General features: G+C 40.7%; 1 protein-coding gene across 1 annotated transcript; it reads left to right on the top strand.

Annotated features, from left to right (window-relative positions):
* The first annotated feature begins 1,075 nt into the window (after window positions 1-1,075).
* Window positions 1,076-12,627, top strand: LOC309489699 (coiled-coil domain-containing protein 63-like). The gene is made up of 14 exons (XM_082158559.1): window positions 1,076-1,426; window positions 2,299-2,856; window positions 3,033-3,141; window positions 5,110-5,287; window positions 5,371-5,469; window positions 6,812-6,925; window positions 7,011-7,078; window positions 7,746-7,930; window positions 8,462-8,617; window positions 8,698-8,780; window positions 9,410-9,566; window positions 9,707-9,870; window positions 12,219-12,334; window positions 12,450-12,627. Exons 1-14 carry the CDS (start codon window positions 1,282-1,284, stop codon window positions 12,550-12,552), a joined length of 2,235 nt encoding a protein of 744 aa, XP_082014685.1. The 5' UTR covers window positions 1,076-1,281; the 3' UTR covers window positions 12,553-12,627.
* Window positions 12,628-21,058: the final 8,431 nt, after the last annotated feature.

The following is a 21,058-nucleotide window of genomic DNA, read 5'->3' as shown; positions in this document are numbered from 1 at the left end:
TATGTTTAATTGCAATGTCCATGTCAAATAAATGAAAAAAAATAAAAATAAATACTGCTAACAGAATTGCTAACATTTCTCCCGTGTATACTGATACATTATCACTTATTCTCTTTGCTATTGAAATATGAAACTCTGGAACAATAAAAGCTACTCCTATCTTATTAACTAAATTCTTTGATGCATCTGTGTAAATCTGAATATAACTGTAGTAATTATTAATATATTCCTGTATAGTATGCGAGTCAAAAATTGACACATCTTTGTTCTTCTTTTCTAATAGCACTAAATCTACTTTCACTTCAGGTATTATCCAAGGTGGCACTACTGGTAATGGTACAGGACTGATTTTTAATTCAGTTAATTTTAACTCTCTTGCCTTTTTTAAAACTGTCCATCCAAAGCTTTTTGTCTCCCTCTTCTCCTTTTCCCAACAAGGTTTTAAAGTACTTTGTGCTGGATGATCTTCATTATGGCCCTGTAAATTGACCCAATAATTCAGAGATAGCTGAATTCGTCTCAACTCGAGTGGCATTTCTCCCAACAAAGCTGCTGTTGAAGTTGTTTTGAATGCCCCTGTACATAATCTCAAAGCCTGAAACTGAATGTTATCTAATTTTTTGAGGGACATGTTTGATGCCTATCCATACACCACACAACCATAATCCAGTACTGATCTAATTAATCCACAATAAATTGCCTTCAGTGCTGTTCTGTCAGCTCCCCAATCACTTCCCACCAAACACCTCATAACATTTAACACCTTCCTACACTTTTCTATTACTTTCTGGATATGTACATCCCATGTTATTCCCCCAAAAACTTAAAGTGTTTCACTCTTTCCAACTCTTGATGATATAACTTTATTTTCGCGCGTCTTTTACGGCGTTTGTAATTACAACGGCGTATTTTACGGCGTCCAATACGGTTTAAAACGCCGTATTTGACGGCGTTTGGCTTTAAACGCGATTAATCTATGGCGTATTTCTGAGCCTCTTGGCTCTTTGCCCTCGTATCCTGTGCACGCGCCTAGATTTTATGTGCGCGAGTTTTGAGACTCACTCAAGTTCGAAAGTCAATGGTCGCCGTGCACGGAGCGAATTAAATCAAAACAATAATGTTTTGGCTGGCATTTGCTCTGTGACGTCGCCGTTAGAAGCATTCCGATGACGTCACAGAGCAAATGAGAGCAAACTTTTTTTAGTACTTTTTTAGTTCAGCTAACGTTAGTTAAAAAACAGTTGTATAATTGTGGAACAGTGCACCATTTTACCTTAAAACATGGACAGTAGTACATTTCGCTCGCTCAAGCGACCTACATGCCTAGTTAAACCTATGTGTGCTTCAGAAGTACCTGCAAGAAACTCCGGAGAGAGCCTGACACCGCAGTCCGTCCAGCTTCCTCCAATCTCCAGGGCTTCCAGAGGTGAGCTTCCCACCCAGCAAAAACTCGTCGAAAAGACATTGCCAGTCGTCTAAACAACGTTAAAATTTGGTTGAAAAGTGAAAAGGCGTCTTTTTCAGGTCTTTCGCTGAAAAAAGACGTATTTTTCAGGCCTAATTTCAACCGATTATAATCAACATGATTATATTTAATATTCATAAGAACTGACAAAATAAGACAATTCACAAAAGAGTATAGCAAACCATTTATTGTCACTTCAAATACATCTTTCACATAAAAAACACTTTCCTGAACAGCTTAAAGGACAAGTTCGGTATTTTACACTTAAAGCCCTGTTTACAGATCGTATTTGATGAAATAGAACGGTTAAGATTAAAATTTGGACACATGCTGCTGTCCCGAGAATTTTAGGTTTATTTTCGCATTTACATTTCGCTAAAAATGTATAAATATACATGTGAATATGTAGTAAAGTGTAATTTATTCCTGTGATCAAAGCTGAATTTTCAGCATCATTACTCCAGTCTTCAGTGTCACATGATCCTTCAGAAATCACTCTTAATATGATGATCTGATGATCAAGAAACATTTATGATTATTATCAGTTGTACGGCTTCATATTTTCGTGGAAACTATGATACAGTTTTCAGTATTCTTTGAATAGAACTCTCAAAAGAGCAGCATTTATTTGACTTTTTTTTTTGTAAAACAATTAAAAAGTTTTTACTGTGACTTTTGATGTGACTCTTTTCTGTATAAACATCTTTAAAATATTTAAAATGTTTATAAAACAGAACAATGACCAATTATAACCACATTAGAAAACATTAAAGGGATAGTTCACCCAAAAATGTAAATTCTGTCATTAATTACTTACCCTCATGTCGCTCCAGAGAGCCCGAGACCTCATCCACCACCTGTGAGAAACCCGGGAGAGAGCCTGAGACCTCATCCACCGCCTGGGAGAAACCCCAGAGAGAGCCTGAGACCTCATCCACCGCCTGTGAGAAACCCGGGAGAGAGCCTGAGACCTCATCCACCGCCTGGGAGAAACCCCAGAGAGAGCCCGAGACCTCATCCACCGCCTGTGAGAAACCCCGGAGAGAGCCTGAGACCTCATCCACCGCCTGGGAGAAACCCCAGAGAGAGCCCGAGACCTCATCCACCGCCTGTGAGAAACCTCGGAGAGAGCCTGAGACCTCATCCACCGCCTGTGAGAAACCCGGGAGAGAGCCTGAGACCTCATCCACCGCCTGGGAGAAACCCGGGAGAGAGCCCGAGACCTCATCCACCGCCTGTGAGAAACCCCGGAGAGAGCCTGAGACCTCATCCACCGCCTGGGAGAAACCCCAGAGAGAGCCCGAGACCTCATCCACCGCCTGTGAGAAACCTCGGAGAGAGCCTGAGACCGCAGTACGTCCAGCTTCCTCCGATCTCCAGTGCTTCCAGAGGTGAGCTTCCCACCCAGCAATCTACATTTGAATTGAAACCATACAGGGCTCACAGTAAGCCTTTCCATTCCCTTGTCTGAAAAAAGAAGATTTTTTTTTGTGTTGTAAATGTAATTTATTCTGTGGCAATATTAGCGTGTTCAATCAGCTTCGATACTTTGTTATTGATCATTAAGATGAACCAGCTGAGACAGAGATTGAAAAACTGCAGAGACAGCTGAGCATAATGGACCGGGATCGGCAGGCCTACAGCGTCCAGACGCAGAAAGAGATGCGCAAACAGAGGTCAGTGCCACAAAACACTTTCAGGAGTTTTGGGGTTTATTAAGTCTATTGGGTTAACTGACTAACCTATCATACATAAAGTAGCCTAAATATTATATTTGTTCTTAAAAAAAAAAACCTGCATTCTTTATCTTTTAGGAGTGGGTTAGGATTTATCATTAGAAGCCTATCGAATGTCGTCCTGCAATGTTGCATTATGTACCAGGGCTCTCTAAATTTCAGAATCGCTGGTAGTCGTTCGGGCAGACGTTGGTAGAAATAGCCCAAATAGAAAGACAATTTTTAATGTAGAATATTGGTTAGGAGTCAAAACATGAATCAAAAAACTTTTTCAACACACAGATATCAACAGTTGGATATAAAATAATCAAATTAGAATCATCATTACAAATATGCATCTGGTACTAACTGAACTGAAGTGTGTGTGACCACCAGTGTGGAACATGAATCAGTGTGTGTCTGTGGCTCAGCCCCCAATGAGGGTAACACTTTAGTTTAGGGTCTAATGCTCACTATTAGCTAGTTTAATCAACATGCAGAAGGCAGGGCTTTATCATCACTGAGGTCCCGTGGTAGGCTAGTTAAGGGGGTTCGGGGAACATTTTGATTTCTCTGATCTACATGTGTGCATTTTAAGATGTTTTGAAGGCCAAAAAAATTGGATAACAATAGCTTTAAAACCATGTCACGCCGCTGATTATTTTTCTGCATCACACTCCTATTCTCTTTGTTTTTCTCTTGCTCTGTCTCTTCCCCTCCTAAAGCTGAGCTCTGACTGATATAGGCTTTTCATTTTTGTCTGTCAGTGAAGAAAGTAAACATAGGGTCAACTGATTGATTTATGAATCATTTTCTCAGACGAGTTAATTTACTGAAAGCTGCTAGGAAAGCTAGGTAGCCTAACTAAGTTTATTAAATTAATTCACAGTATGTACACATTTGATCTTATTCCTAATACAGGGCCGTAGACAGGGCTTTATAATCAAAGAGGTCCTACATTTGAGGTTATTAGTTTTTTTTTTTTTTTTTTTGTGCATTTCAAGACGTTTGAAGGCCAAAAAAAGGATAAGAAATAACTTTAAAACCATGTCAGCGGGCAGTAGATTATGTGTCAACACCTGCTCTCTCCTCTTATCCATCACTCTCACTTCTTCTCTCAGTCTCCTCATCTTGCCCTGTCTCTTCTCCTAAAGCTGAACTTTTTTAATTTACTGAAGGCTACAAATTGTATTATATTAATTCTCAACATGTACACATTCATTATTAATCTTGTGCCTAACATGATGAAAACGGCTTTGTTAATGTTTCTTGTCCCCTCACAATGACAGTAAACTAATTATTACATTACATGAGTCATGTTACATAGGCCTATTTTCAGTTAAAAATGGCGAAATTCGACAAAAGTATGTTCATTTGCCTGATTATTTTTGTCATTCGTTTCACATTTATGACCTAAAAAAGCTGTCAAATGTGAAATGTTTAGTTTAGCTACTTGCATCTTATCTGGCACTCGACCGTAAACTGGAGCGAGTCGCTCTGCTCAAATTCGTGCGCAGCAGCTTCTGTGAACAACAGTCCCGCCTACTTTGATTTGATTGGTCATCTCAAATATTCTGACATTGACGAGCAGTGACAGACCAATGAGGCTCAGATGAACACACACACACACACACACACACACACCCTGTCCTCTGTTTCTGACGTGCGCTCTGCTCGGCGCCACTGCGGATTGAAGATGAAGAACACGCTGGATCTGATTATAACCAGACTGAAGCGAACACTATTTCAAATAGCCCGTCGGCCAGGCCGGTTATGCATTTTGGTAGCCCGACTGGAAAAGGCAATAGCCCCGGGACGTCAGGCGAGCGATTTTGCGAGCCCTGTGTACAGTACATGTATTGCATTGTGTCTTGTATGGAATGTGTGTGTTTAAGCATATTTTGTTTGTTGTGTGGTGTTTGTCCGCAGCCGGGAGATTTCTAGCTTGCATGTGGTTCATGAGGAGTTTCTTCGTGAGCTTGAGTGCCGATCGCGTAGGAAGGACAGCCAGGACACTGAGAGAATCCAAGCTCTGCTAGAGCAAAGAAACACGGTGGAGGATCAGCTTGATAATATGAGACAGACCCAAACACAGATGGAACAGGAGGTGCATATGTGCCGAGTTATTAAACTTATTAAACACACATTGTTGGTGCTACAGATGTTTATTTACATGCATTTTGTTTACAGATCATGAATATGGAGAAGAAACTGGTGGAAGCGAGTGGAACGTCTCAGGCCTGCCAGACTCAGAAGGCCGCACACACCCTGCGGAACAAACTGCACTGGGTAAACAGAGAATCAAACATTTCACAGCATGCAGTTTCACTGACCACACAACTGTGGGCACAAAACATTTGGCCATACAAAACGGTTCATTTGTTCCTTAGCCTCTTATGCTCCTGGACCATTTTTGGGGAAAGCCTCCCACTTCCACATATTTTTTTCAAAATAGACAATTTTGGTGTCATTTTACAGGAAACCCTTTACAGTTTCATAAAACCATGCTAAAAGTGATAAACATTTAAGTATATGTTGTCTGAGCTGTAATAACCCCCCCCAAAAAAGAGGCGCTTTTTGATTATTTAATTTTTTATCTTTTTCTTAAATTCATTTTTGAAAGTGTATAACTCAGGCCCTGTGGGCTCTAGCAACATGCAGATAAGTATGGCTGTTTCCTCTATATGCCAGCAAACACTGGAAAAAATATTTTTTTCTCTAGAATAAAAAATGAAAAAGATGTTCATATAAATCTGAAGGGAGGAATATTACTTTTTTTTAATGTAATTTCCACCTACCCAAATCTAAACTCTGCTCATACCCATATACAGTGGTATATATGCAATATTCCAGTGTAATTTTACAGAAAACCCTTTGAAATTATATAAAACACTGCTGAATGTGATCAATATTATAGTATATGTTGTCTGTGCTATAATAATAAAAAAATAAAAAAAATAGGCGCTTTATGATTTTGATCATTTTATTCTTTCAGAAGATACAAGATAGAATGAGAGCTTTCTTGTGATATATGACTTGACTGTTTTGTGAAATATATAAAAAATAAATATTTGTAGAAAGATTTCTTCGCAATCATAAAGCGGAATTTTTTGCCTGGGACCAATGCATATTTAAGCTAATATTTCATTTGATATGTATCATAAAAACTAAAGTGATGGAACCTTTGTAAAGGTTAGAGTCAAAATTTTCAAATGAAACCATGGATTGGGTGATACCTTATAGGGAAGCCTATAAAAAGAACGTACGAACATCATAACAAAGATTTTCTTAAGAACTGGTGTGAGTAGCTACGTTTGTACGAAACCAAATAATCCCTTAGTAATAGGATCGATGACTCGATCGGACTGAAAACCTGATTAAATCACCTTGCATGATTCATTTAAATACTCTCCTCCCATAAATACTGTGTCTGAAAGGGAAAGCATCTGCAATGATGTCAGCCGCACGCGATAATTCTACGGTCATTTTTCACTGCGTGTCTTTAGTAAATCCTGACAGTAGTTTTTTAACGCCAAAAGAGGGTTTGCGCTGGCGAAAGCTGTTAGTAAATCTGGCCCCTAGTGTGTGCATGAACTTCTCCTTAAATGTTTTTCCCTTGTTGTCCCTGCAGGCACTTATTCGGTGTAGCGAACGGCTGACGAAGAACAGCCAGCTCAAAGAAGAGGTCGAGACACTCCACAAGGAACGCGCCCGATTCCAGAAGCTGCATCGCAGTCGGGAGAAGGTTGGTCATTCTGGGTGTTTTTGATGAGTGTGAGGGATGGAGTTATTGAACACAGTTCAAACAAGTGCTGTTGTCTTTCTTTCAGGTCTTGCAAGATGTGTGTAAGGAGATCGGTGAAGTTATCGACATGGCAACCACAGCTTTTGATGAGAGGTACTTTGAGATTTTAAGTTTCTTCGCTTATATACAAAGTTCCCAAAATCATGAAAAACTTCACCAAAAAAATATCTGTTTTAGTTTTTTATTTACTAGTGCAAAGAGCCCGTGCAAAATCAGTTTTGTGTGTGTTTTTAGTAATTGTTGGTTTGGTGTGTTTAATATAATTTAAACGGATGAGTTATAAAGAAATTCACCCCCCTCACAGTTGTCATGACGGGCAGAATTAGCTGTATAGACCAAAGCCACTTTTTGCACCAGGCTGTAAACATGTGTTTTTCTGCTGTAAAGTTGGGCATTTCAACATGGGGGAGATACAGATTTGACTCACTTCTTCAGTTGATGAACTGCCGTTTAATACACTTCCGTGTTGGTTTCAAGAGAGACTTACTCGTGCCCGTAGCGAGACACCTGTCGAGTTTGAAATCCATCGGACTAACGGTTCGAGAGATATGCGAATAACAGACACACAGACAGACGTTCCTGTAATTTATAGATAGATCATGCAGTAATAATTGTGCATGGCAGAAAGCAAATACTGATACTGACGTAATGACACACATAATAAGAGTTATTATTTTGTACGGTTTTACACATTGCTCCACCCTCAGTACGTGTTTTGGACATTTGTAGCCGGTTCTATTTATATATGTGTGTGTTTCAGAGAGGAGGCACAGGCCGAAGTTGCCATGATGAAGAAGGATTTTGCGGAGTACTCAGCTGAGATGAAGGAGCTGAAGAAAGCAATCTCTCATGAACACCGACTCGACAAGTTTGAGACCGCCAAGGACAAGGCGAGAACCGCCAAGAACAAGGCGAGAACCGCCATGGATGAAAAGAGACAATGTGGTCAGTGAGCAATATTTGTAACCAAGAATTGTTGTTGGTTAAATTGTGTGCACTACCGACAAAGTTCTGTCATGAAACTCTAGATGGTTCCGGCTGATCGGTCCTTAACTCTGTTTGCAATCACATCTGTATCTATTGGCACAGCTGATTGGTTCCTGCTGTATCAGTAGCCAATGAGCTCGCTGCTCAGCCTTCAAATACTTGGAACTTAGCAGTTGCTTTCAGAAACTCTCCGCCTGTACACATCAGCTACGCCTAATTAACGAATACTGTGTTGTACTCTATCTTGCTCACAGTGGTGTGTTGGAAATGCAGCAGCAGTAGTGTAGCAGATCTATTCTGCCAAGACCAAACATATCAACATTGTCATATCCATTTCCATTTTGTCATGACATATTTTAATTTACTTTGCGGAGTAAAAATATAATTTACTTTTTTACAAATCTTGCTAATCTCAAACTTTTGTTATACTCTGTAACAGACTGATAGATTAATTGATTCTGAATCCAGCTATTTTTTCTATTATGGCAGAGATGGAGGAGCAGAGGAGGGCAGACGCCGAAGACGAGGCGAGGAGGGCAGACGCCGAAGACAAGACGTTTGACCCTCTGGAGGAGGTTTTCCAGCAGATCCAGAGATTGACTGGGGAAGATCATTTGGAGATGTTGGCAACACATTTCATTCAGGGTGAGCTTTCTGTTTTCTGTTTTGCGCAGACAAATGATTGCAATGCATTCTGCTACAACTCTTTATGTGTTTCTTAACAGTTGAGGACAAGAACTTTTCTCTTTGCAACTTTGTGATGAATCAGAACATGGAAGTTGAGACGGCGAGAGAGCAAATCCAGGAGGTCAGTGTGTGAATCACAGAACTAGTCAAATAAAGACCCGTTCGCAAGATGAACTGATCATTTAATATAAATACATGACTGAGGAAGGACAGTTCAGTCCCCTCCACTTTTTGTGAGATAATGATTTAAGTTTCATTAGGTTTATTTCGCTAAGCAGCTGTGCAAGGCAAAAAAAGTAGCTTTGTAAAATTACTTTTGTCATTTTAGTATTATTTGTGTACTATTATAGTATTTTTATTATATAGTATAGCATTTCTACTATAATACTCAATGTTTAGTTAAGTTTCTTATGTGATTTTGTCATTTTTATTAGAATTAGTTTTTTTCTGTTTAGCTTTATTTTCTTTTTATAGTAATTTTAGCACTTCCACTTTTTTTCAGTTAATCGTCAAAGCAACATTTCTAGTTTTTCGTCTAATATTTATTTGAATTCATTTTAAGCTTTATTTCACTTAATGAAAGCAATTTTAATAGTTTTAGTTTTAGTTAATAAGAACAACACTAAAACCAAACAAAACATTGGCAAACCTGGGCCAAATGAACATGCAACGTGCATAATGTTATTCATATTCACATTTGAATACAGACACAACAGTAGGAATCAATTTTTTGTGTTGATTCTGTTCCAGATTAGAGAAGAGATCAAGCAGATCCACATGGAACGTGTCCAAAAGGAAGAGAAAATTCAGGTGGAATTAAAACTACAGCAAGAGTGTGAGACTCAAGCTCAAGATTATGAAGCCCAGGCCGATGACATCAGCAAGATCCTTCATCAGATCAAAACAGGTACTAGTAAAATCACCCAAACATGCGTTAACATAATCACGTGGAAGAATCAAAAATGATAACATTCTCACGTTATCGTCTTAGAAGAAGAATGATACTTGCGTTTTTATTCACAAAAGCTTATGTTGATGTCATTCTAGGGACAGACAGTGTGTTCAAAAAGATTGACTGCGACAGCACACAGGTGTTAGACGTGCTGGGCTCTTCCTCTGGGATCGAAGACAGTAACATCATGAAGTACCTCAGCCTGGTGGAGCAGAGAACCAGTGAACTGCTCATCATTCAAGCCTTCATTAATTATAAGGTACAGAAAGGACCAGAATGTACCAACAGGTTATTTCATAGGCAGTGTCCGAAATCACCCCCTATAGCCTTAAATAGGGCACTATTTGAGTGCACACATTCAATCCCCAGGGTTCCTACGCAGTTTGGAAAAGTATGGAATTTGATTTGAGTAATTTCCAGGTCTGGAAAAGTATGGAAAAAAGAAAGCAGATTATGGAAAAATATTTGCATTTCCAGACTATTGCCCCTGTTTAGTTTTCTATAATAGAAAATTAAGAATTTAATGAACAAAAATGTATCATAGAAGTGTGTTTTCATGGCAGCTGTTTAGTGATTGTCTAACACAACTGAATTCAAGGTGCACTTTTTCATTATGCAAAAATGCAGGTTATAAGTGTTCTGGGTTTCTTCTCATGATATTCTTAGCACCGTATTACAGAGCCACTAAAAGGATCTTTGCAAAAATAAAAAATATGCAGACTTTCGTGTGCGCATGAGAAACCATTAAACTTAGCATAGACAATGCACACTGAGCCACCTATTGCACCATCAGCCCATTTCACGGTGTGGTTTCTTGGCCGCCATTAAAGTGTGTTAAAGCAGTGTGTTAAAGCAGACCTAAGGCCTTGAAATATAATGTACTGCCCTACACATTTTTTTCACCACTTTATTTTAATAAAAAAAGTTATTTGAGTCTGGAAAAGTATGGAATTTTGAAATGGAATATGTGTAGGAACCCTGAATCCCACAATGCACTGTGATAAAGAGTTTCTTATTATTAGAGCTGCCAGTTTGCTAAGTTTCAAATGACTATTAAGCATCAAGCACAAACGATGCAAAACGGCAGCCCTTCCGGCGCACTCAATGTCCGAATTCACTCACTCGTTTTCATTCACTCCTTTAACTCGACTATATTAGTGGAGTGATTTAGGGAATAGTGAATGAGGGTATAGGGGGAGATTTTGAACACAGCCATAGTGTTAAAGCAACACTGATAAATATGCAGCCAACCCAAGTGTATTTTACAAAACAAAAGAAAATGTACAATAATACAATGTTACACCACAACGATAGTGTGTGTGTGTGTATAAAGTATTTTAGTCCAGCGTGCACTAACACTGAAGACTGGAGTAATTTAGTTAAGTTTAGTTTGTTTATTTGAGCAGTAAACATTCTGTTCAAAAGGAGTGGGCCGAAGCAAAAGCGCCCTCCCCCAAAATTAATACAATAAAAATTCTCATTTTACAATAGTACAAAGGAACATAGTGCAAAAGCAACAAAACAACAACAAGGAAACAACAGCAAAAAAAAAAAAATATATATATAATAATAATAATTTGATTATATATTATATTGATTATAATTTGATTAATTAGATTATATACACTTGCAGTGTCTGATCATGGTAGAAATACCCCTAATGGCAATTTATTTATTCTTCTCTAACCTTTTCAAAAATCTTTTGCTTGTATTTATATTTGAACAGTTTGATGTTTGGACATCGTTTCATGTCCATCTCCAAGTTATTCCACAATTGTCGCCATTAACTGTAGGGCTAAACTTTTTGTTGTGCTATGTTTCTGAGTCCTAACATTTTATTCATCACGTAATTCATAACAACCAGTACATTCTTGGAACCTTCTTTGTATTTGACTTGGTAACAATTTGTGCCTTGCTTTGTATAGCATCTGTACTGTTTGGAACTCAACAATGTCATAAAACTTCATGATCTTTGATTTTAAAAATAATGAGTTTGTGTGGTCCAAAAACCCAACTTTATGAATTAATCGGATAACTCTTTTTTGCAGCATTACTATTGGTTTTAATGTGCTTATACAAGTACTACCCCATACCACAGAACAATAATGTAAATAGGGCAAGAACAGTATAAAGTATGCAGAGCTTTGATGTTTAAAGTATGCTTTACTTTTGCAATTACTGAAATGCTTCTTGATATTTTAGTGATTATGTATTTAATATGAGAGTTCCAAGTAATTCTATCATCTATAATAACTCCAAGGAATTAGATTTCATGCTCCCGCTCTATAACAACACCCTCTATCTGAATTGCTTCCTGAGCATTGGAATTACTGTTGCCAAATATCATCATTTTGCTTTTACTCAGATTTGGTGATAAGTAATGATGCTGAAAATTCAGCTTTGGTCACAGGAATAAATTACATTTAAAAAATGTATTAAAATAGAAAACAGTGCTTTTAAATTGCAATAATATTTCACTGTTTTTACTGTATTTTTTAATCAAATAAATGCATCCTTGATAAGTATAAAATACTCTTCTTTCTATAAGAGAAAAAATCTTACTTATTCTGAAATGCTGACCAGTGGTGTATCTAATGTTAAAAATAGGACCCGAAGAAGAGTTGCGACCTGAAAGAAGTTGCTCAGTTACTGCTGGGTCAGAAACCAGACGTGCTGAGACGCATTGAGATCCTTCTGGAACGTCCGTTCAGGCCCATTACCAGGTGAGAGAAGCTTCTCATACACTATGTTGAGCTATAGACACAAAAGTACACAAAATAGGTGGAAATTATGACTTTATTGTTTTATTAATATATGCTCCTGGTCTTATTGTGCTAGATTCGGGTGTGATTATGAGGCCGAGGACTGTGAGGAGCGTCGAATTTTGACCCACAAAGAACTCCATCAGTTTGCTTTGAGAAGAGTAAGGCACACAGCATAGCTCTTTCCCATTCTGATGTATTCATTAACTATGCTTTGCATTACAGTGGTGTTTGTGGGTTTTCTGTCGCAGGTCATGCGTGCAGGAGGAGGCAAAGATGGGAAAACCTAGAAGAGCAGGACCATGTCTAGCAGCAGACAGCGTTTGCTGGAGCCTTCAGACACACTAAGTATCTGTGTGTATTTTTTTATTATTTCAGCTGGTCCCTCCCACTGGCAGAGTATTTACTTGTGTCAGATGAGAGAGGGTGAGTTTTAACCCTTATGTGCTGTTGGGGATGTAGTGGTTCTCAACCCTGCTCCTGGAGGACCCCCAACACTGCACGTTTTCTTTGTATTCCTAATCAAACACACCTGATTTAACTCATCAGCTCATTAACCCATGTGATAATGAGCTGATGAGTTGAATCAGGTGTGTTTGATTAGGGAGACAAAGAAAACGTGCAGTGTTGGGGGTCCTCCAGGAGCAGGGTTGAGAACCACTTCGGGGTATTTTTGAGTCTTAAAGGGATAGTTCACTTTGAAATAAATTTTTGGTATGTTTTAGCTTACCTCAAGGGCATCCAAGATGTAGGTGTCTTTTTTTCCGCAGTAGTTTCAATTTTGATATTTTTAGGTCAAACCGTTCTTGTCTGTCAGTCATATAATGCTGTGCATGCTCTTTGAGACAGTGACCATCGACCTGCATTATATGACTGAAATATCAAAATTGAAACTACTGCGGAAAAAAAGACACCTACATCTTGGATGCCCTTGAGGTAAGCTAAAACATACCAAAAATTAATTTCAAAGTGAACTATCCCTTTAATTTGGCCATAACTTTCTCCGTGTTTCAGCAAATGGGATTTTTGGTGACTAATCTTATTTTGACACATATTTTGGGAAAATGCTTTGAAATTTTTCAAAAACTCAACAGTACACTGTGGGCAAATTCACTACCCTTTCGTTATGTTCGTGGCTGAAAACAGCCACTACTTTAAACTGCTGTAAAAATGCATCAGATAAATATTTTGTTCATTTTTATTTGCATAAATCTATTAATCAACTGCTCAAAACTATTAAATTTTTTTTTAAAATCAGGATTTTAACTCTTTAATTGCCAAATTCATAAATGATGTCACCGATTTGGGGAAAAAAACACACAAAATGACTTATTTTCAATATAAAATGTGAATGTGGACTGGATTTTTTTTTTGCTTTTATCACAGTCTTGGACATGTCAAAGATTAGAAACAACATTGGTTTTGATGCATTGTTAGTTTTTGTGTAGCATCAGATTTGAACTTTTTCTCCCTCATTTACTGTTCGTGGCTGTTTTTGCCCCATTGTCTTCCATTGTAACCACATTTTTTGATTGCAAAGCCATGACACCATATAATCATGCATTTTTGATTGGTGGTGGTTTTCCCTGTTGGGAAGAGGTAAAATTTGTAATTTTTACTGTTGATAACCAGGTGGCACCAATAACCCTTTAGATAGGCCTGTGCAAAAAAAACTGGCCTTTTACATGGAGTTATATGGAGTATAATAGCATATTTGTGTGTTTGTGTGTGTGTTTGTGTGTGTGTGTGTGTGAGAGAGAGAGAGAGAGAGAGAGAGAGAGAGAGAGAGTATGAGAACTCACCTTGATGCGTCTGAGAAAATCAAAATATGCACCTCAGCTCTCAGAACTACATGGAGTAAACAAAAACAAAGTAAGTGTATTTATGTATCTGCTGCCTTTTGATGGTGAGAAATGCAGACTAAACAAAGCAAGTGGATTTAAACACTTGCATGCAAGCCTGCTGGTCATTTGATGGTGAGAAGAGTAGCAAGCAACATGAGAAAGGGCTTGACTTGTAGTGAAGTTTTAGAGATGATTATGCCGCCTGACCCCTCCAGCGAGCTGCAGGATGTATCGTCTTCTCCCTCTGACACCACAGACTCAGGAGAGTCAGATCCTGATTTGGATGTGGCACCCTCATCATCCTCTCTAGCTTCCACTGAAGGCGAGGAAGATTCGGAGGATCCTGGATCTGGGTGGATTGGGAGAAACGGCGAAGTGTGGTTTTCCATCAACACGGAGACAACTTTCTTCAGCCTGCCAACTCCCGTGACTCCAGGGCCGACGCGCTATACCATCGCAAGGGTCCAGAACATGGATTCTGTGTTCAACGGATTCTGTTTTTTCCATGTTCTGGACCCTTGCGATGGCATAGCGCGTCGGCCCTGGAGTCACGGGAGTTGGCAGGCTGAAGAAAGTTGTCTCCGCGTTGATGGAAAACCACACTTCGGCGTTTCTCCCAATCCACCCAGATTTCTCCCAATCCACCCAGATCCTCCCAATCCACCCAGATTTCTCCCAATCCACCCAGATCCTCATCATCCTCTCTAGCTTCCACTGAAGGCGAGGAAGATTCGGAGGATCCTGGATCTGGGTGGATTGGGAGAAACGGCGAAGTGTGGTTTTCCATCAACGCGGAGACAACTTTCTTCAGCCTGCCAACTCCCGTGACTCCAGGGCCGACGCGCTATACCATCGCAAGGGTCCAGAACATGGATTCTGTGTTCAACGGATTCTGTTTTTTCCATGTTCTGGACCCTTGCGATGGCATAGCGCGTCGGCCCTGGAGTCACGGGAGTTGGCAGGCTGAAGAAAGTTGTCTCCGCGTTGATGGAAAACCACACTTCGGCGTTTCTCCCAATCCACCCAGATCCTCCCAATCCACCCAGATTTCTCCCAATCCACCCAGATCCTCCCAATCCACCCAGATTTCTCCCAATCCACCCAGATCCTCATCATCCTCTCTAGCTTCCACTGAAGGCGAGGAAGATTCGGAGGATCCTGGATCTGGGTGGATTGGGAGAAACGGCGAAGTGTGGTTTTCCATCAACGCTGAGACAACTTTCTTCAGCCTGCCAACTCCCATGACTCCAGGGCCGACGCGCTATACCATCGCAAGGGTCCAGAACATGGATTCTGTGTTCAACGGATTCTGTTTTTTCCATGTTCTGGACCCTTGCGATGGCATAGCGCGTCGGCCCTGGAGTCACGGGAGTTGGCAGGCTGAAGAAAGTTGTCTCCGCGTTGATGGAAAACCACACTTCGGCGTTTCTCCCAATCCACCCAGATCCTCCCAATCCACCCAGATTTCTCCCAATCCACCCAGATCCTCATCATCCTCTCTAGCTTCCACTGAAGGCGAGGAAGATTCGGAGGATCCTGGATCTGGGTGGATTGGGAGAAACGGCGAAGTGTGGTTTTCCATCAACGCGGAGACAACTTTCTTCAGCCTGCCAACTCCCGTGACTCCAGGGCCGACGCGCTATACCATCGCAAGGGTCCAGAACATGGATTCTGTGTTCAACGGATTCTGTTTTTTCCATGTTCTGGACCCTTGCGATGGCATAGCGCGTCGGCCCTGGAGTCACGGGAGTTGGCAGGCTGAAGAAAGTTGTCTCCGCGTTGATGGAAAACCACACTTCGGCGTTTCTCCCAATCCACCCAGATCCTCCCAATCCACCCAGATTTCTCCCAATCCACCCAGATCCTCCCAATCCACCCAGATTTCTCCCAATCCACCCAGATCCTCATCATCCTCTCTAGCTTCCACTGAAGGCGAGGAAGATTCGGAGGATCCTGGATCTGGGTGGATTGGGAGAAACGGCGAAGTGTGGTTTTCCATCAACGCTGAGACAACTTTCTTCAGCCTGCCAACTCCCGTGACTCCAGGGCCAACGCGCTATACCATCGCAAGGGTCCAGAACATGGATTCTGTGTTCAACGGATTCTGTTTTTTCCATGTTCTGGACCCTTGCGATGGCATAGCGCGTCGGCCCTGGAGTCACGGGAGTTGGCAGGCTGAAGAAAGTTGTCTCCGCGTTGATGGAAAACCACACTTCGGCGTTTCTCCCAATCCACCCAGATCCTCCCAATCCACCCAGATTTCTCCCAATCCACCCAGATCCTCCCAATCCACCCAGATTTCTCCCAATCCACCCAGATCCTCATCATCCTCTCTAGCTTCCACTGAAGGCGAGGAAGATTCGGAGGATCCTGGATCTGGGTGGATTGGGAGAAACGGCGAAGTGTGGTTTTCCATCAACGCTGAGACAACTTTCTTCAGCCTGCCAACTCCCGTGACTCCAGGGCCGACGCGCTATACCATCGCAAGGGTCCAGAACATGGATTCTGTGTTCAACGGATTCTGTTTTTTCCATGTTCTGGACCCTTGCGATGGCATAGCGCGTCGGCCCTGGAGTCACGGGAGTTGGCAGGCTGAAGAAAGTTGTCTCCGCGTTGATGGAAAACCACACTTCGCCGTTTCTCCCAATCCACCCAGATCCAGGATCCTCTGAATCTTCCTCGCCTTCAGTGGAAGCTAGAGAGGATGATGAGGGTGCCACATCCAAATCAGGATCTGACTCTCCTGAGTCTGTGGTGTCAGAGGGAGAAGACGATACATCCTGCAGCTCGCTGGAGGGGTCAGGCGGCATAATCATCTCTAAAACTTCACTACAAGTCAAGCCCTTTCTCATGTTGCTTGCTACTCTTCTCACCATCAAATGACCAGCAGGCTTGCATGCAAGTGTTTAAATCCACTTGCTTTGTTTAGTCTGCATTTCTCACCATCAAAAGGCAGCAGATGCATAAATACACTTACTTTGTTTTTGTTTACTCCATGTAGTTCTGAGAGCTGAGGTGCATATTTAGATTTTCTCAGACGTATCAAGGTGAGTTCTCATTCTCTCTCTCTCTCTCTCTCTCACACACTCACACACACACACACACACACACACACACACACACACACACACACACAAATATGCTATTATACTCCATATAACTCCATGTAAAAGCCAGAAACTAAGCTTTTTTTTGCACAGGCCTATCTAAAGGGTTAATGGTGCCACCTGGTTATCAACAGTAAAAATGACAAATTTTACCTCTTCCCAACAGGGAAAACCACCAACAATCAAAAATGCATGATTATATGGTGTTATGGCTTTGCAATAAAAAAATGTGGTTATAATGGAAGTCAATGGGGCAAAAACAGCCACCAACAGTAAATGAGGGAGAAAAAGTTAAAATCTAATGCTGCACAAAAACTAACAATGCATCAAAACCAATGTTGTTTCTAATCTTTGACATGTCCAAGATTTGATGCATTGTTAGTTTTTGTGTAGCATCAGATTTGAACTTTTTCTCCCTCATTTACTGTTCGTGGCTGTTTTTGCCCCATTGTCTTCCATTGTAACCACATTTTTTGATTGCAAAGCCATGACACCATATAATCATGCATTTTTGATTGGTGGTGGTTTTCCCTGTTGGGAAGAGGTAAAATTTGTAATTTTTACTGTTGATAACCAGGTGGCACCAATAACCCTTTAGATAGGCCTGTGCAAAAAAACAGGCCTTTTACATGGAGTTATATGGAGTATAATAGCATATTTGTGTGTGTGTGTGTGTGTGAGAGAGAGAGAGAGAGAGAGAGAGAGAGAGAGAGAGTATGAGAACTCACCTTGATGCGTCTGAGAAAATCAAAATATGCACCTCAGCTCTCAGAACTACATGGAGTAAACAAAAACAAAGTAAGTGTATTTATGTATCTGCTGCCTTTTGATGGTGAGAAATGCAGACTAAACAAAGCAAGTGGATTTAAACACTTGCATGCAAGCCTGCTGGTCATTTGATGGTGAGAAGAGTAGCAAGCAACATGAGAAAGGGCTTGACTTGTAGTGAAGTTTTAGAGATGATTATGCCGCCTGACCCCTCCAGCGAGCTGCAGGATGTATCGTCTTTTCCCTCTGACACCACAGACTCAGGAGAGTCAGATCCTGATTTGGATGTGGCACCCTCATCATCCTCTCTAGCTTCCACTGAAGGCGAGGAAGATTCGGAGGATCCTGGATCTGGGTGGATTGGGAGAAACGGCGAAGTGTGGTTTTCCACCAACGCGGAGACAACTTTCTTCAGCCTGCCAACTCCCGTGACTCCAGGGCCGACGCGCTATACCATCGCAAGGGTCCAGAACATGGATTCTGTGTTCAACGGATTCTGTTTTTTCCATGTTCTGGACCCTTGCGATGGCATAGCGCGTCGGCCCTGGAGTCACGGGAGTTGGCAGGTTGAAGAAAGTTGTCTCCGCGTTGATGGAAAACCACACTTCGCCGTTTCTCCCAATCCACCCAGATCCAGGATCCTCTGAATCTTCCTCGCCTTCAGTGGAAGCTAGAGAGGATGATGAGGGTGCCACATCCAAATCAGGATCTGACTCTCCTGAGTCTGTGGTGTCAGAGGGAGAAGACGATACATCCTGCAGCTCGCTGGAGGGGTCAGGCGGCATAATCATCTCTAAAACTTCACTACAAGTCAAGCCCTTTCTCATGTTGCTTGCTGCTCTTCTCACCATCAAATGACCAGCAGGCTTGCATGCAAGTGTTTAAATCCACTTGCTTTGTTTAGTCTGCATTTCTCACCATCAAAAGGCAGCAGATGCATAAATACACTTACTTTGTTTTTGTTTACTCCATGTAGTTCTGAGAGCTGAGGTGCATTATTTTGATTTTCTCAGACGTATCAAGGTGAGTTCTCATTTTCTCTCTCTCTCTCTCTCTCTCTCTCTCTCTCTCTCTCTCTCTCTCTCTCTCTCTCTCTCTCTCTCTCTCTCTCACACACACTCACACACACACACACACAAATATGCTATTATACTCCATATTACTCCATGTAAAAGCCAGAAACTAAGCTTTTTGTTGCACAGGCCTATCTAAAGGGTTAATGGTGCCACCTGGTTATCAACAGTAAAAATGACAAATTTTACCTCTTCCCAACAGGGAAAACCACCAACAATCAAAAATGCATGATTATATGGTGTTATGGCTTTGCAATCAAAAAATGTGGTTATAATGGAAGTCAATGGGGCAAAAACAGCCACGAACAGTAAATGAGGGAGAAAAAGTTCAAATCTGATGCTGCACAAAAACTAACAATGCATCAAAACCAATGTTGTTTCTAATCTTTGACATGTCCAAGACTGTGATAAAAGCTAAAAAAAAATCCAGTCCACATTCACATTTTATATTGAAAATAAGTCATTTTGTGTGTTTTTTCCCAAATCGGTGACATCATTTATGAATTTAGCAATTAAAGAGTTAAAATCCTGATTTTTTAAAAAAACATTCAGTAGTTTTGAGCAGGACTGAGGTTGATTAATAGATTTATGCAAAAAAAAATGAAAGAAATATTTATCTGATACATTTTAACAGCAGTTTAAAGTAGTGGCTGTTTTCAGCCACGAACATAACGAAAGGGTAGTGAATTTGAACAATGCACAACTAGATCTGCCGGCTGAAACTGCGCGAGCTCCGGCTCCGGCGGCACATCTTGGACGGTGAGAGTGGCGAGGAGAGTTGAAGTCAGGTCAAATTTATGGTAATGAGCAATGACGCGTTTCGGCGGCAACCGATCGGAATGTAGAAGTGCTCCACTTGAGAGGATTCCAGAGAACGCAGTCAAGTAAACTTTGGTTCCGACCACATTAGTTCCTAAGCAAGCAGGAGTGATGAGATAGTCAGTAGATTGTATTAACTTAATGGTTGGCTGTCGAGGTGGTGTCCGCTTAATAATATAGAATTCATAGACAATTGGAAAAGTTTTTGGGGCAGACCTGACCTGTTGAAAAGAGATGGTATTCATCCCTCCTGGGATGGTGCTGCTCTTCTCTCTAGTAATATGGCACATAGTCTTAGAGATAAAACATGACAATCTGGGGCTCAGGTCAGGAAGCAGACAGACTGGCTAAACCGACCGTCTGCTAGCTGTCTCACGTCACCAAGGTCAGATAAATCCCATCACATAGAGCCTCTTTCACCTAGATATTATCATATAGAGACTGTGTCTGTTCCCCGAATTAGGACATACAAAAAACATCCAAACCCATTCAAGGGTAAAAATGTAATTGATGTTCAACAAATAAAAAACAGATATAGTACAAATGAGCAAATGCTAAAGCTTGGGTTGCTGAATATTCGATCGCTTACTCCAAAAGCACTCATTGTTAATGATATGATTACAGACTATAACCTAGATGTGCTGTGTTTGACAGAAACCTGGCTAAAACCAGACAATTATATTACTTTAAATGAGTCCACATCGCAAGATTACTGTTATAAACATGAACCTCGTCTGAAAGGCAAAGGGGGAGGTGTCGCTGTAATTTATAGTCATATCTTCAGAATTACTAAGAAATCAAGTTTCAAATATAATTGTTTTGAAGTGTTGCTGCTTAATATAGCAATATATAGTGTAAATGATAAATCATGTTTAACATTTGTGCTGGCTACTGTATACAGGCCACCAGGGCACCATACAGACTTTATCACAGAATTTGCTGACTTTCTATCAGAGTTAGTACTGGCTGCAGATAAAGTCATAATTGTTGGTGTTTTAATATACATGTAGATAACGAAAAAGATGCATTGGGATTGGAGCAGAAAAATGGAGCGTTGCTGGAAGAAAACAAAAC

The sequence above is a fragment of the Leuciscus leuciscus genome (genome assembly GCF_965113295.1).
Source record: "Leuciscus leuciscus genome assembly, chromosome: 24".
Classification (NCBI taxonomy): domain Eukaryota; kingdom Metazoa; phylum Chordata; class Actinopteri; order Cypriniformes; family Leuciscidae; genus Leuciscus; species Leuciscus leuciscus.
This window is presented reverse-complemented; position numbering and strand designations above follow the sequence as displayed.

Excerpts from the sequence above, each read along its gene's own strand:
- LOC309489699 (XM_082158559.1), top strand. The coding sequence starts at position 1,282 with ATGGACAGTAGTACATTTCGCTCGCTCAAGCGACCTACATGCCTAGTT. Across the intron at positions 3,142-5,109 it reads AAAGAGATGCGCAAACAGAG|CCGGGAGATTTCTAGCTTGC; the intron begins GTCAGTGCCACA and ends GTTTGTCCGCAG. Across the intron at positions 6,926-7,010 it reads TGCATCGCAGTCGGGAGAAG|GTCTTGCAAGATGTGTGTAA; the intron begins GTTGGTCATTCT and ends TCTTTCTTTCAG.